The sequence below is a fragment of the Amblyraja radiata genome, unplaced genomic scaffold, assembly GCF_010909765.2.
Source record: "Amblyraja radiata isolate CabotCenter1 unplaced genomic scaffold, sAmbRad1.1.pri scaffold_505_ctg1, whole genome shotgun sequence".
In the NCBI taxonomy this organism is placed as follows: Eukaryota; Metazoa; Chordata; class Chondrichthyes; order Rajiformes; family Rajidae; genus Amblyraja; species Amblyraja radiata.
The window spans coordinates 1,620-16,938 of NW_022630576.1; the positions used below are offsets into that span (position 1 = coordinate 1,620).

Below are 15,319 nucleotides of genomic sequence, written 5' to 3' on the forward strand. Positions count from 1 at the left end.
CAGCTCTGGAGGGTAAAGAACTCAAAAGATTCTCAACCATCAGAGGAGAAATGTCAAGTACTTTGGATCCGTCTTCACTGAGGAGGATACAAGCAATCTTCCTGATGTACTAGTGGCCAGAGGATCTCTGGTGACGGAGGAACTGAAGGTAATCCACATTAGGCAGGAAATGGTGTTGGGTAGATTCCCGGGGCCTGATGGTCTGCATCCCAGGGTACTTAAGAAAGTGGCTCTAGAAATCAGGACGCATTGGTGATAATTTTCCAATGTTTTATAGATTCAGGATCAGGTCCTGTAGATTGGAGGGTAGCTAATGTTATCCCTCTTTTTGAGAAAGGCGGGAGAGACAAAACAGGGAATTATATACCAGTTAGCCTGACGTCGGTGGTGGGGAAGTTGCTAGAGCCAATTATAAAAGATCAAATAGCGGTACATTTGGATAGCAGTAACAGGATCGGTCCAAGTTAGCATGGATTTACGAAGGGTTTCATGCTAGACTAATCTGTAATTTTTTGAGGCTGTAACTAGGAAAATGGACAAGGGAGAGCCAGTGGATATAGTATACCTGGACTTTCAGAAAGCATTTCATATAGGTCCCACATGGGGGATTAGTGGGAAAAATTAGGGCACATGGTATTAGGGCTAGAGTGCTGACATGGATAGAAAATTGGTTGGCAGACAGGTAACAAAGAATAGGGATTAACAGGTCCCTTTCAGAATGGCAGGCAGTGACTAGTTGGGTACTGCAAGACTCTGTGCAGATATTTACAATATACATTAATGATTAAGATGAAGGGAATCAAAGTAATATTAGCAAATTTGTAGATGACACAAAGCTGGGTGGCAGTGTGAACTGTGAGGAGGATGCTTTTCAGGGTGCCGTTATCCACTTTGGTAGCAAAAACAGGAAGGGTGATTACTATCTAAATGATGTCAAGTTGGAAAAAGGAAAAGAACCGGGGGTCCTTGTTCATCAGTCAATGAAAGTAAATATGCAGCAGGCAGTGAAGAAAGCGAATGGCATGTTGGACAACAAGAGGAGTTGAGTACAGGAGCAGAGAGGTCCTTCTGCAGTTGTATAGGGCCCCAGTGAGACCACAGCTGGAGTATTATATGCAGGACATTCTTGCTATTGAAGGAGTGCAGCATAGGTTTACAAGGTTAATTCCCAGGATGCCGGGACTGTCATATACTGAGAGAATGGAGCGACTGAGCTTGTTTAGAAGGATGAGAGGGCATCTTATTGAAACAGATAAGATTATTAAGGGCTTGGACACGCTAGAGGCAGGAAACATGTTCCTGATGTTGGGGGATTCCAGAACCAGGTGCTACAGTTTAAGAATAAGGGGTAAGCCATTTAGAACGGAGACGAGGAAACACTTTTTCACATAGAGAGTTGTGAATCTGTGGAATTCTCTGCCTCAGAAGCGGTGGTGGCCGGTTCTCTGGATACTTTCAAGAGATAGGGCTCTGAAAGATAGCAGAGTCAGGGGATATGGGTAGAAAGCAGGAACGGGCTACTGATTGGGGATGATCAGCCATGATCGCATTGAATGGCGGTGCTGGCTTGAAGGGCCGAATGGCCCACTCCTGCACCTATTGCCTATTGTCTATTGCAGCTTTGAAGCCAATCCTTATCCTGAGGCTATGCCCTTTAGGTCTAGACTAAAGGACATTCTTTTTGGAAGGAGATGAGGTAACATTTCTTTACCCAGAGGGTGGTGAATCTGTGGAATTCTTTGCCACAGATGGCGGTAGAGGCCAAGTCAGTGGATATTTTTAAGGCACAGATAGATTCTTGATTAGTACAGGGGTCTGAGATTATGAGGGGAAGGTAGGAAAATGGGGTTAGGAGGGAGTAATTGATCAGCCATGATTGAATGGTGGGGTAGATTGATGGGCCGAATGACCTAATTCTACTATTCCTTATGACCGTATAATATTAATAGGAAAGTCTGGAAATACTCTGTTGCTTCCCCAACCACACCAGCTAATTCAGTAAACTTTCTCCATGTCCAAGGTGTGTGGTAATGCATACAGAAACCATCTGGTGTGGAAGCAAATAGCACCCCTCAGATGCAAGCATCAAGCCAAAAAGTAAGGATGATGATAGAAAAGAGCAAAACAAAATTTACTTAAATGACCCATTTTAAACAAAAAATCTGAATAAGCAACATAAAATTATTTGTAAAATGCAATGTAATATTAATTAGCAGGATACTTGAGACTCTTGAATCTGTGCAGAATGCGCACACTTGGAATTAAGATTGTACGTGGGGGAATTAAATGCATCACAAATTCTCCCAACCTGGGAAGCTGCTCCCTTGGTAACTTGTTCTAAACCTACTTGCATGTTCTGGTATTGCTCTTCATATGTTTCCAATATTTTTTGAAGCTTCTCTGCAAGAAAACACGCATCACCATTTAAATAAAGAGAACGAGGAAGAGTCCCTGACCTGATACATCACCCATTATTTCTCTACACAGATGCTGCATGTCCCGCTGACTTATTCCAGGTTTATGTGTCTATCTTCAGTTTAAACCAGCAACTGCAGTTCCTTTACACAAGAGAATGAAGGATCTCTAACCAAATAACCCTTCCATTCTCTATCTCCCCGTCTCTCCCCCACCCTAGTCCTCTTGCTAATTTCACCATTTATATTCCTTCATGAGCACCTCATCCCCCGCCAACAATGGACCATTGTCAGCTCCACCCCCCCCCCCCCCCCCCCTCACCCCGAGTCATCGATGCGGGCTCTGCTTTATTCTGTACCTCCCCATACCTCTAATTTCCCCCTCCCTGACTCTCGGTCTGATGGAGGGTCTTGATCAGAAACAACACCTATTCGTTTCTTCAGAGATGCTGCCTGACCTGCTGACTCGAGCATTTTGTATCTATCTTCGGTGTAAATCAGCATCCCCAGTTCCTTCTTACCCAATGAAAGTCATACTATACACACACCATTTTGTGCCTCGACGTATTGTGGCCAGTTCACTTTTAGGTGTAACTGGTCGTCCTCCTCTTCATAGTCAATCTCCGCATCTTTGTGCTCCAGCAGAAGCTTCTGAGCAGAAACAAGCTGGGTAGAAATAAGTTTAGTGTCAATTAAAGCCAAGGGATTTCTAATGGTCTGTGAAATAGCCACCATTCAAATTCTAGATTAAATATTTTGCTTTATGACTGTACAGGCAGGTAAGACTAGTGTAGATGGGGCATGTTGGTCAATGTGGGTAAGTTGGGCTGAAGGGCCTGTTTCTGAGCAGTATGACTCTCGAAATAATTTTAGCATGCATTATACTTTTAATGTGCCACTGCTGACAGCTCCATTCTACCACAACTATTTTATGATTGAATTTTCCTGCAGGCTCGCATCTATCCCATGTCACTTACTCTTCAGAAAGGGGTTCTACACGGAATGGAGTGAGCAGTGAAATGTAGGGAAGCATTCCTTCATACAGTTGAGCCCAGATTAAAAATATACAATGTACATAACTAACTATGTAAACAAAAATGTTTTAAATTGCTTCCTACAATGCTTCAACAACTCACGGTATATCAAACCATCAATTTTCCTTTTTTGAAAAGATGAAGTCATTTCATTCCAGGTAAATGGCAAACAGATCAATATTCAGTTAATCGTCATCAGGTGCAAGGGACTTATATTTGGGGTACCTGTACATTGTCCAGCTCCTCTTGGATCTGCTCGATTTTAGACAGGTATGAAGCTTCCATTGACAAGGAACTGTCCTCTGATCTTGCAGCCTCTTGGTACAGAAGCGTCACTTGTTCTTTAAGAAAGAGAAAGGAAAAAACACCCATAATGATCTGATATTTGTTGTAAATAAAGCAATACCTCCACAGTTTGCAATTTTTTCCACTGCAGTTAATGGCAATTAGTGAAAATCATATGTTCTACTAATTACCGGCATTTGAAATCATAAAATATCCTTGAAATGCTACAATTCATTAAGCTTGAAGATTGCTCAGGCACAATGGTAATTCCATTTACATATTTATCCAATGATAAATTCCTTAACTATTACTAGTGAGAAATGATTAGAAGCTTGAATAAAGCTCCACAGAAAATGTGTCTCCTCAACATTTTGGAAATTAAGGTATAAATTTACTTAATCCCAAAACAAACAAAATGATCATTCTTCCCTGCTCCATTAAAACCCTTATTTATTTTAAATTATTCCAAATGAATATCCTCTTCTGCTGCTGAATATAGTCTCTCTACCTTGTCCCTGGTTTCACCCTCACTTCCGTAAACTGTCATGCAAACACAGCTCAAGTCTCACAGAGATAAGACATTCATGGAGATAATGAAGTGTCATGGTTGCTCTGTGGCCTTCTCATTTAAAAGCTATTTGAAATTAAAATACTTTGATGTACCATTTCCGGCAAGTGCATTGTGAATGGTAAAATGTCTTCAAATGATTTTATTTAGAGATACAGCGTGGAAACAGGCCCTTCGACCCACTGTGTCTGTGCCGACCAATGATCCTCGCACACTAACACTATCCTACACACACTAGGGATAATTTACCATTAACCCAAGTCAATTAACCTACAAACCTGTATGTCTTTGTAGTGTGAGGATACCGGAGCACCTGGACGAAAACCCACATGGAGAACATACAAACTCCGTACAGACAAACACCACAGTCGGGATCAAACCCAGGTCTCTGGCGCTGAAAGGCAGCAACTCTACCGCTGCGCCACCAGGCCGCCCTTCACGATGTCATGTTTTAACTATCGGCATCCTCTCAAAATGAAAATTCAGTGATAGCGATGTTTAAAGGATTCAAGAAGAGAATGTTTTGAAAAGCATCTGTACGAATCTGTCCAAATGACTACTGTGTGTTCCTGTCAGCCATTTGGCAGACTCTTACAAATGCTTCTCAAAGAATTATTTTATTGAATCCTTTAAACATCACTATCTTCTGATCAAGGAATCTGACAAGAATACCTGAATGAAAAAAACTTAGATTACACGCTACTTTTCCTGATCACTGAATGTACCAACCCATTTACCAACCAATGAAGTATATTTTTAAGTGTGATCAGTGATAAAATATGGGAATTACAGCAACCAATTTGCATACACAAAATCTCACGAGGTTACAGGGACCAGAGAATTACACCGCAAAACAAAAATGAAGTGATGTTTTGTCATAAAATCCACTCCATTCCTCTAATGCTAGAATATTTTAGGGCAAACCTACTCCCTACCACGAGACGACAGATGTACAAATCTGCGGTAGGACCATTTATGGCCAAAAATATTAACAGGTCAACTTTGAGTAATTACCTTCCAGTTCGTTAATCTTCCATTCGCTGAAATAATTTAAAGAACCAGTTGCCTGTTCTGCAAGGGGTGCACAGAACCTGGCGTGAGGTCTTAAAAGTTGGAGATCTTTGTGAAGTTGTAAACAGCACTGATCTTTCTGTGATGTTTCTTGTGCATGTTTCTCCCTGATTTTACAGAGCCGAGTGCTGTGTTTACCTTTGAGATTTGTTAATTCAGCTTTATGGGTCGCCCTCAAACCACAGATCTTGATATGGCTGGCGTAATCTTCAGCGTAATACTTGTTGTCCAGGTCCTCATTCTCATCTTCAAGCTTTCTTACATCTTCAACTAACTCCTAAAAAAATTAAAAAGTAGCCAAATTAAACGAAAAAGACTTTCGGGAGCCTGTTCCACTTAGGCGTTTTGTCACCGGTCTGCACCGGCTATAACCTACGGGAACCTTCGACCTCCTGGCAACCCATTAGGACCTATGGCACGGGAATTCTCGCTACTCTCCATGTTGAAAAAAGGATCCATAAGGATGCCGCGATGGGTTCTCAGAATGCTGGAACTCCTCACGTCCATGAAGGTGACTTTCCAACAACCACCTGCGAACATGTGACGATCATGTGACGACGGCATAGTCTCCTGCAGTCGCCTAAAAAGTCACCTGTGGGACAGTCCCATTAAGCCTAGAATAATGCAGCTTTCTAAAGTAACATTAAATGAATGAAATGAATAAGCCAAGCAGATAAGCAAGAAAAGTTGAAGCTGTCAAAATGGATTTGTCAAGTAGTCATCAAAATTAAAACAGTTATCATAAGGTCACGTGATAGAAGCAGAATTAGGCCAATTGGCCCATCAAATCTCCTGCGCCATCCAATCATCTATCTCTTCCTCCTGTTCTACTCCCTTCATCTCTGACACCGTACTAAACATGAATCTATCTATCTCTGCCTTAAAAATATCCACTGACGTCCTACACAGCCTTCTGTGGCAATGAATTCTACAGAATTCTACTGACGCAGCGCCGGCTGGAGCTCTGCAGACCGCGGCTTCAGCAAATCAGAGTGCTCCCCTCCGGCGAGCCCTGGCGATGACTCACCCGCACCACGCCCGCCGCTGAAGTAATAGAGATTACGCTGTAATAGAAGTAATACGCCGCCCTGTAATTAGAGATTCACACAGCAGCAAACAATGATTTCCTTACCATTATCACACAATTCTTCCTTTCCAGCTTTTTCTGCAGTACTTTCACGTGTTCTGTTGTTTCTCGCAGTTCCTCTTCCCTTTCCCAGAGTTTTTCATTGAAGTCTTCCAGCAACTAAGGAAGTTAACAAGTGATTAAAACCTCCTAACAGTGATAAAAACTGGGCGACATAGTATGGAAATCACACACACGCAACATTTGTAATTCAAGTGCGCCAATAGTTAGGTCTTCAATTCTGCCTTGTTATTAAGACATTAAAATTAAAATTATCATTAATGAAATCAGGGGATGAAATCATTAATTTGCATTCAATGGTTCTTATTCAACTGAGTTACTCCAGCACTTCTATCTTTGGTATAAACCAGCACCTGCAGTTGTTTGTTTTCACATTCTGCAGGAATACCGATTCAGACCATCAGGTCTGTTCTGCCTTTCATTAAGATCATCACTGACCTAATGTATACATTCACCCAGTTTATCATGAATCAATCCCCACTATCTTGAAAATATTCTACGAGCCTGCATTGTCTACACTTTGACAAACATAGTTGCAAACACGCATGCCGTTGTCAGAGAACCAAAAATGCAAATGCATTAAATGGGCAACCGCTTATTTCAGTCTAAAGAAATCCCTCCTAATCTCCTTTAAATCTGAGGCTATGAACTCTACTCCTAGACTCTCCCACTAGTGGATGGGAAAAAGAAGAACAACTAAAATGTTGTGTCCCAGTCGCACAGGAGGCCTGGTCCCATTCCCCAACACAATCGTAGCATTAAGCAGGATCGTTGTTGATCAAATTTAATTACATAGCAGAGAGGAAGTGGTCAAGATGAGAGTTTTAGTAATATATATGGAATAGAATAGATGGAAGATAGATATAATCGGTAGTGACGCTGTTGCATTATAATCAAGAGTTCATGTGTTGTTGGCATCTTAAATAGCAGATCTCTTCTGATCTTGATCAGGGCTCAAAAAATTGGTGGCACAGATCAGCAATGCCAACAACCTGTCATAACCAGAATGGCAATGTTGCAATGAAAAAAAGAATGGGAAGATTTATACAAAAGAAAATCTTCACATTTTTTCATATTTACAGATTTATTTCCAAGAGGCTCCCCTCCATTTTTATTTCTCTGCCAGTTACAACAGAATCCCTTAGCCGGTTGCAGAGATCTTTCCCTGAAATAGACATTCACACAGCAGCAAACAATGATGTCCTTACCGCTAGATCCCGATTATTCCTATTAAGCTTTTTCTGCAACACATCGACAAGTTGCGTCTTTTCCAATAATGCTTCTTCGTTTTCACGGAGTTTTACCTTGAGGTCTTCCAGTAACTGAGAAAGTTAACGTGATTAATACCTCCTAACAATGATAAAAACTGGGCAACATAGAATGGAAATCACACACACGCAACATTTGTAATTCAAGAGCACCAATTCTTCAATTCCACCTTGTTATTAAGATATTAAAATTATCATAATGAAATCACGGGATGAAATTATTAATTTGCATTCAATGGTTTAATGGTCCTTTATTGTCACATGTACTGAGGTACAGTAAAATTTAATTTACCACACAGTCATATCAAAAAAGCAACAAGACAAAACTACATAAAGATTAAACATAAACAGCCACCACAGCGGTGTGTGAGAATCTCTAGGGCACCCAGCATAGGCGGAGACCCACAGCCATCAGTTCAATGTCCAGGCTACACACATGCTCCTTCACCGACCGCTGTACTCTCTCTGCAGTCCCTGTCCGCCCAAAGTCAGAAAGCCGTCCGCACTCGCACCAGACTCCAAGATCACTGCACTCACGGCAATCCCTCTGAGTCTTGTATTCTTTTATAGTTTACTCGATACATGTGACAATTAACTAAACTAAATCCCATCTGCATCTTCTCCTGTACAATTTCATCTTTGCTATTATATACTAACAGGAAGCACTCCTCGACAATTTGAACAATTTTCTGGCACCATTCCTTTGGCAAGGGAAAACTGAAAACATTTAGTCAGAACCTCAGCTGTTCCCACCCTTGCTTCTTTTAACAGGCTGGGAAACATTTCTGCCGGACCTGATGGACATTTCTGCCGGACCTGCCGAACCAGCCAACGTTGCTTATAAGGGACCTTTATTGTTCAATTAACATTGGAATGTCGTAAACCATGTAACTAATTTGAAAATAGTAAATATGTGATAATGTACTAATGTGGTGGATCAACTACTTGAAATTTTGGGGTAAAGACTGGAAAAGTCACCCTGGAAAACACATTTCTTTCTCTAAAATTTGCCAAAATAAAATATTTCACATCCACCTGAGACACCAAACACGATTTAATTTAACATTTCATTTGAAAGTTGCCACTTCAGCTGCAGCATTCTCTCAGTATTGTACTGGAAACATCAGGCATGACTTTCTGCTTAAATCATTTGAGTATGACTTTTCAATAACATTTTGTAGTCTATTTTGAAGTACAACCTTCTAAACCAAGTGTGAAGTCATCCTTTCAATTTCCTTGAAAAGATCCGACACACGACGTGAAACGGTTTAACAATAGTCTTTGCTTTAGAAAATAAGAGGCATTGTTAATTGTTATTGTTAAAAAGAAAACTTGCAATATTTTGGACTGAATTTTCAGGCTTTAAAGTGAAATCCAACTGCAGAAATGCAAACACAAAGTACACAGATCACTGTAATAGCTCACTCAGTGAGGGTAACAAATATTCAACTGGAATTGATGTTACCTTAAGGTGTTCATCTCTCACTTGTAGCTGGGTCTCTTTGTCCGGATATTGGTCTATGAGCTGCACTACCAGCTGTTCATACTGAGCCAGCTGCTCAGATAAACCAGCCACCAAATACTTACCTGTAGTAGACCTGCAGCTCAGTGCCTGCAGAATAATTGGTCACTATTAATAACTGCATCATAGTGAATCAGACTTTAGAGAAAACAGTATTGAAATATTCAGTGACTTGAGAAGTGCATTAATATGGAATGCATGAAAGCCAATGCATTTTTTAAACAAACGCGCCGCCGACTGTTGGCTAGACTCGCCCCACAGGCCTCCCAGGGGACCGAGGTGAAGCCGGATGGCGAGGTCTGCCTGGGCTGAGGGAACCTAAGCAGTGGCGGTGATGGAAGCCTCAGCAGCAACGGCAGCTTCGGCGGTGGCGGGATCCTCAGCGGCAACGGGAGCCTCAGTAGCAACGGGATCCTCAGCGGCAGTGGGGCTTCATGATCGACCCGCAATCATCGTTCAATGAGAGTGGGGGGAGGGGGGGGGGTGCTAGGGGAAGACAATGGGGATCGGGCAGGAGGGGACTGCCGTGAAGAACAATGGGACTCCGGCGATAATACAAATACAAATTTTGTAAATGCAATGCAACAACAGGAAATTACAAAAATACTTACCTCCGATGATGCAAGGGACTCTTCAATTCCACAAATGCACCTCCACATGATTCTAATTTAAAGTGGCTGCAAAATAACTAATATAATAATTAAATAGAATTGGTACAGAGCAGACAAGCAGAGAAGATTAGTTTAACCGGGCATCAGCCGTGGCACGGACATTGTGGGCCAAAGGGCCTGTTCCTGTGCTGTACTGTTCTATGGTCTATGCTCTTGAGTTTACGTTTAGTTTGTTGTCACGTGTACCGAGGTACAGTGTAAAGCATTTGTTGCGTGCAGACCAGTCAGCAGAAGGACAATACACGTTTGCAATCGACCCATTTACAGCGCAAGATAAACCCAGCAAAGTCTGATCAAGGATAGTCCAAGGGTCATCAAAGAGGTAGATAATAGTTCAGTGTAGCACTTCCTTATCATTGGATTGGCAATTCTCGCAGATTATGTGTCTATAAACTGACTCAAAAGCAAATCCTGCTCTATTCTCAAAGTAACTAAAACTCAAAACAAAGAAAACAATGGAATTTGCACTCATAAAATGAGCAGCACAATGGCGCAGCCGGTAGAGCTACTACCTCACAGCACCAGAAACCTTGGTTCAATACGGACATTGGGTACAGTGGAGTTTGAGTGGCTGTGTGGGTTTCCTCCGGGTGTTCCGGTTTCCTCCCACATCCCAAACACATGCAGCTTTTTAGGTTCCGTAAATGGCCTCCATAAAATTGCCACTAATGTGTAGGGAGTGTTTGAAAAAGGGGAAAAACATAGTGTAGCTCTGGGTAATAGAACCCGCGTGATTGACGGGAGGGAGGAGTCACTGAGCACGGGCGGGTGTTCTATTGGCAGTGTTTTTGCTGTAACTATCAGTAACTGTCAGTCTAGCGCCCACACTTGTGGAAGCCACCTTGTAAATTTGGTTCCACTCTCGTTGGCTCGTTGTTTCATTAAAATAAAACAATTCAAGCCAACTTACCGTCTCTGTCTCGCCAAAATAGCCGGTTTTGGGACATAAGACAATAAAACAAGCTTGACAATAAAACACTCTTGAACCAGTATGAATGTCGAGACCAACTGGCGCCTGAGCAAGGCGATCCTTTGCGTGCTGGTCTGCATCAGCGTGCAGACTGTAAGAGGTCTGCTGACATCGATTACAATCATTCCACTCTAAAATCTTTATTTACCCTTCACCTGTACACTGTGGATGGTTTGATTGCAATCATGTATCGGCTTTCCTTTACCTGCAGCATGCAATTTCAAGCTTTTCATATGACAATGAACAACTAAACTAAAATCGGTGATCGATGGTCACCATAGAATCACTGGTCCGAAGCGTCTGATTCATGTTGTATCTCTAAACTATATTTAAATCGTTTCAAACCAAGAGCTTGTGAAATTCCTTAATTTCTTTGCTTATGTGATGGAAATCACTTGGAAAACATATGTAATTTTGTGCACACAAGTCTCCACTATAAAATGTCCTGAAACATTTGGCTTCCCACACTCATACAGATATACAGGAGTGAACATCTTATGTAAATCAGCACTACACAAGGTAAGTGGAAAAGAAAATTACAATACCTGTATCGATCCAAATGTCACAATAAATAAAGAAAATTTGATGGTCTTTCCCCAAGAGGACAATTTCCAGATTGAATTTAGCCTTCTGTTGACACAAAGAAGGCTATTGTCTACTGCAAGGGGAATTGATTACAAAATCCCTGAAAGATCTTTTAAAGGAAAGGTCTCAGAATGTAAAGATGTTAGGAATACCAAGCTGTTCGGGTTAAGTTTGTTCAACTGATAATTGAAATGGGATAAGCCGTGCTCTCTTCTCACTGTTACCACAGTAGATGCAGAAGTGTGAATGTCCCACACTCCCAGTTCAAAAAAAGCTACTGTCCCATCAGGTTGTTGAACTGACCTAACGCTGCCACAGCAACGGAACATTACAGACCATCTCTTGGCAACAAGGCATTGTTTAATTTTCTGAATTCCATTATATAGACAATAGACAATGTCATATGACAATTACATGAATGGTGCAGGAGCAGGTCATTTGGCCCTTTGAGCCTGCACCACCATTCACTGTGATCATGGTTGATCATCCACAATCAGTATCCCCTTCCTGCCTTCTCCCCATAGGATAGAATATAGATTATTGGAGGTGTTTCAGTTTGTTCCTACATCCAAATAATTTAACACATCAAATTCCTTTAGTCCACTGGAAGTAGATCACCAAACTTCAGAGATTTCCTGCTTCTATCGCCATAATCTCCAAGCACTATGTCATTAATCCTAACATCGATTTCTTTCAATTCCTACCTTCCACACATATAGAAACCTAATAGCCCTGTCCCACAGTGCGAGTTCATTCCAAGAGCTCTCCCGAGTTAAAAAAAAATCAAACTCATGGTAAGCACGGAGAATGAACGTAGCGGGTATGTCGGAGCTCGGGGACGTGTCTTAGCTCTAATGGCAGGTACTCGGGAAGACTCGCTAACGGCAGGTAATGCACGGGAAGCCTCGTGAAGATTTTTCAACATGATGAAAAATGTCCACGAGAGCCCCGAGTTCCGACGATTGGCCAGTATCGTAAATATCCGAGTTCGAATCAGGGCAAACTCGGGAGAACTCTTGGAATGAACTCGTACCGTGGGACAGGCCTTTAATTGTGCCCTCCATTGTAGAGATAGAACTGAACAGCATTTAATTATTCTGCAATTTATTTGTTTCCAACCAGGGTTTCTAACCAAGAGACTTATTTTTGTTTTCAATTACATTTCATCAGAACTGGAAGCTATAAAACAAGCTTATATTTCTCACTTTTTCCCAGTTCTCATGAAAAGTTGTTGACCTGAGATGTGAACTATGTTCCTCTCGGCACAAATGAAAGTGAGTAGCTCCAACATTTTCTGCTTCTCTGCAGCCATCAGGCTATTAAACAATACAACCTCCAAATAAGACCTGAACTACATCGACTTCAGAGCAGCGGTTTCGTTTTTTTGCACTATTATTGTTTGTTGGTTAATTTTATGTTTGTGTACATATGCAAATGTATATATGTGTGTGAGAGAGAGCAAGAGAGAGATCCCACATAGGAGATGCTCCATCGTCCTCTGAGGCAGAGAATTCCACAGACTCACAACTCTCTGTGAGAAAAAGTGTTTCCTCGTCTGTGTTCTAAATGCTTTACCCCTTATTCTTAAAATGTGGCCCCTGGTTATGGACTTCCCCAACATTGGGAACATTTTTCCTGCCTCCAGCGTGTCCAAACTTTAATAATCTTACACGTTTCAATAAAATACCCTCTCATCCTTCTAAACTCCAGAGTATACAAGCCCAGCCGCTCCATTCACTCAGCAAATGACAGTCCTGCCATCCCGAGAATTAACCTTGTAAATCTATGACACAATGCTGGGTGGAAGTGTGAACTGTGAGGATACTATGGTCCCCTAATTTGAGGAAGGAAATTCTTGCTGCTGAGGGACTGCAGCATAGATTTACAAGGTTAATTCCCGGGATGGCGGGATTGTCATATGCTGAGAGAATGGAGTGGCTGGGATTGTATACTCTGTAGTTTAGAAGGATGAGAATGGATCTTATTGAAACATATAAGATTATTAAAGGTTCGGACACGCTAGAGGCAGGAAACATATTCCTGATATTGGGGGAGTCCAGAACCAGTTGCCACAGTTTAAGAATAAGTAGTAAGCCATTTAGAACGCAGACAAGGATACATTTTTTCTCAGAGAGTTGTGAGTCTGTGGAATTCTCTGCCTCAGAGGACGATGGAGATTGTTCTCTGAATACTTTCAAGAGAGAGCTAGATAGGGCTCTTAAAGCTAGCAGAGTCATGTGATATGGGGAGAAGGCAGGAACAGGGTACTGATTGGGATTGAACAGCCTTGATCACATTGAATGGCAGTGCTGGCTCAAAGGGCCGAATGGCCTACTCCTGCACTTATTGTCTATTGTCTCAGCAGGATAGACAGCATTTCTGGAGGGAAGGAATTGGTTATGTTTCAGCTCGAAACCCTTCTTCACACATATCAAGAGTCAAGAGTGTTTTTTTGTCATATGTCCCAGATAGGACAATGAAATTCTTACTTGCTGCAGCACAACATAATACATAATGGGAGAAGAAGAAAAAATTCAGTGTGTGTATGCACATGCACACATACACAATAAATAGCAAATATAGTGCAATATAGTAATAGTTTGTTGCAGTTCAGAGCTTATTTGTTGTCGTGTTTAATAGCCTGATGGCTGTAGGGAAGAAGCTGTTCCTGAACTTGGACCTTAGTTTTCAGACTCCTGTACCTTCTTCCCGATGGCAATGGTGAAATGAGTGTGTGGCCAGGATGGGTCTTTGATGATGCTGGCTGCCTTTCTGTGGCAGTGATCTCGATAGATCCCTCCGATGGTGCGGAGGTCAGAGCCGGTGATGGCCTGGGCAGTGTTTACAACTTTTGATTCCCTCTCCTGGCAATCACTGCCATGAAGGCCACGCCCCTTCTGGTGGGAGGGACTATAAAACCCGGAAGTGTGGGCGTGGCTCAGTCTATCTACAAGATGGCGAGGGAGAGGTCACAACTCTCTGTCTGAGCTGGGAAACTACAGAACACTGTAAGTCTGCAATGTACTTGAATAAATGATTTGTTAGCCCTTAATGAAAATGAAATGAGTTGTTTGGCCTGTTCTGTGCTTGAAACGGCAATGGCAATGGAAATGAAGTGAACATGCAATGAGCTGTTTGGCTTGAGCCTGCCCTGTGCTTGAAAGTGCAATGGCAATGGAAATGAAGTGAAAATGCAATGAGCTATTTGGCTTGAGCCTGCCCTGTGTTGGAAGTGCAATGGCAAAGGAAGTGAAGTGAAAATGCAATCAGCTGTTTGGCTTAGGCCTGGCCTGTGCTTGAAACTGCAATGGCAATGAAAATGAAGTGAAAATGCAATCAGCTGTTTGGCTTGGGCCTGCCCTGTGCTTGAAACTACAATGGCAATGGAAATGAAGTGAAAATGCCATAAATTGTTTGTCTTCGCCTGCCCTGTGCTTAAAACTGCAATGGCAATGGAAGTGAAATGAAAATGCAATGAGCTATTCAGCCTGCCCTGAGCTTGAATCTGCAATGCAATTGGAAATGAAATGAAATTAGTTGTTTGCCCTACCTGAAACCACCAATTTCGGCTCACAAGGCCCCTATTAGTTGAGAAACTAGTCCCTTTAGCCCCAAATGCCCTTATTAGCCCAGGAGGAGCATTTAGGCCCGTGCCAGGCCAGGAAAAGTCCAGAAAAATTGTCTTTCACTGAGAATCTGCTCAGATTTTTTTAAAGAGCTCATTCGGCCCATCAGGCATGTACTAGCCCAGGCTCATCAGTAAGTATTCTCCCTGCAAGTATTA

At 42.0% G+C, this 15,319-nt stretch overlaps 1 protein-coding gene across 1 annotated transcript; it reads right to left on the bottom strand.

Annotated features, from left to right (window-relative positions):
• Nucleotides 1-2,159: 2,159 nt before the first annotated feature.
• On the bottom strand, nucleotides 2,160-9,992 carry LOC116970069 (myosin heavy chain, clone 203-like). Its single transcript, XM_033016803.1, has 8 exons — nucleotides 9,921-9,992; nucleotides 9,253-9,399; nucleotides 7,728-7,841; nucleotides 6,505-6,618; nucleotides 5,511-5,649; nucleotides 3,674-3,789; nucleotides 2,963-3,080; nucleotides 2,160-2,400 (listed from the first exon to the last, which is right to left on the bottom strand). The coding sequence occupies exons 1-8, from the start codon at nucleotides 9,966-9,968 to the stop codon at nucleotides 2,210-2,212; spliced, it is 987 nt and encodes a 328-aa protein (XP_032872694.1). The 5' UTR covers nucleotides 9,969-9,992; the 3' UTR covers nucleotides 2,160-2,209.
• Between the last annotated feature and the right edge of the window lie 5,327 nt (nucleotides 9,993-15,319).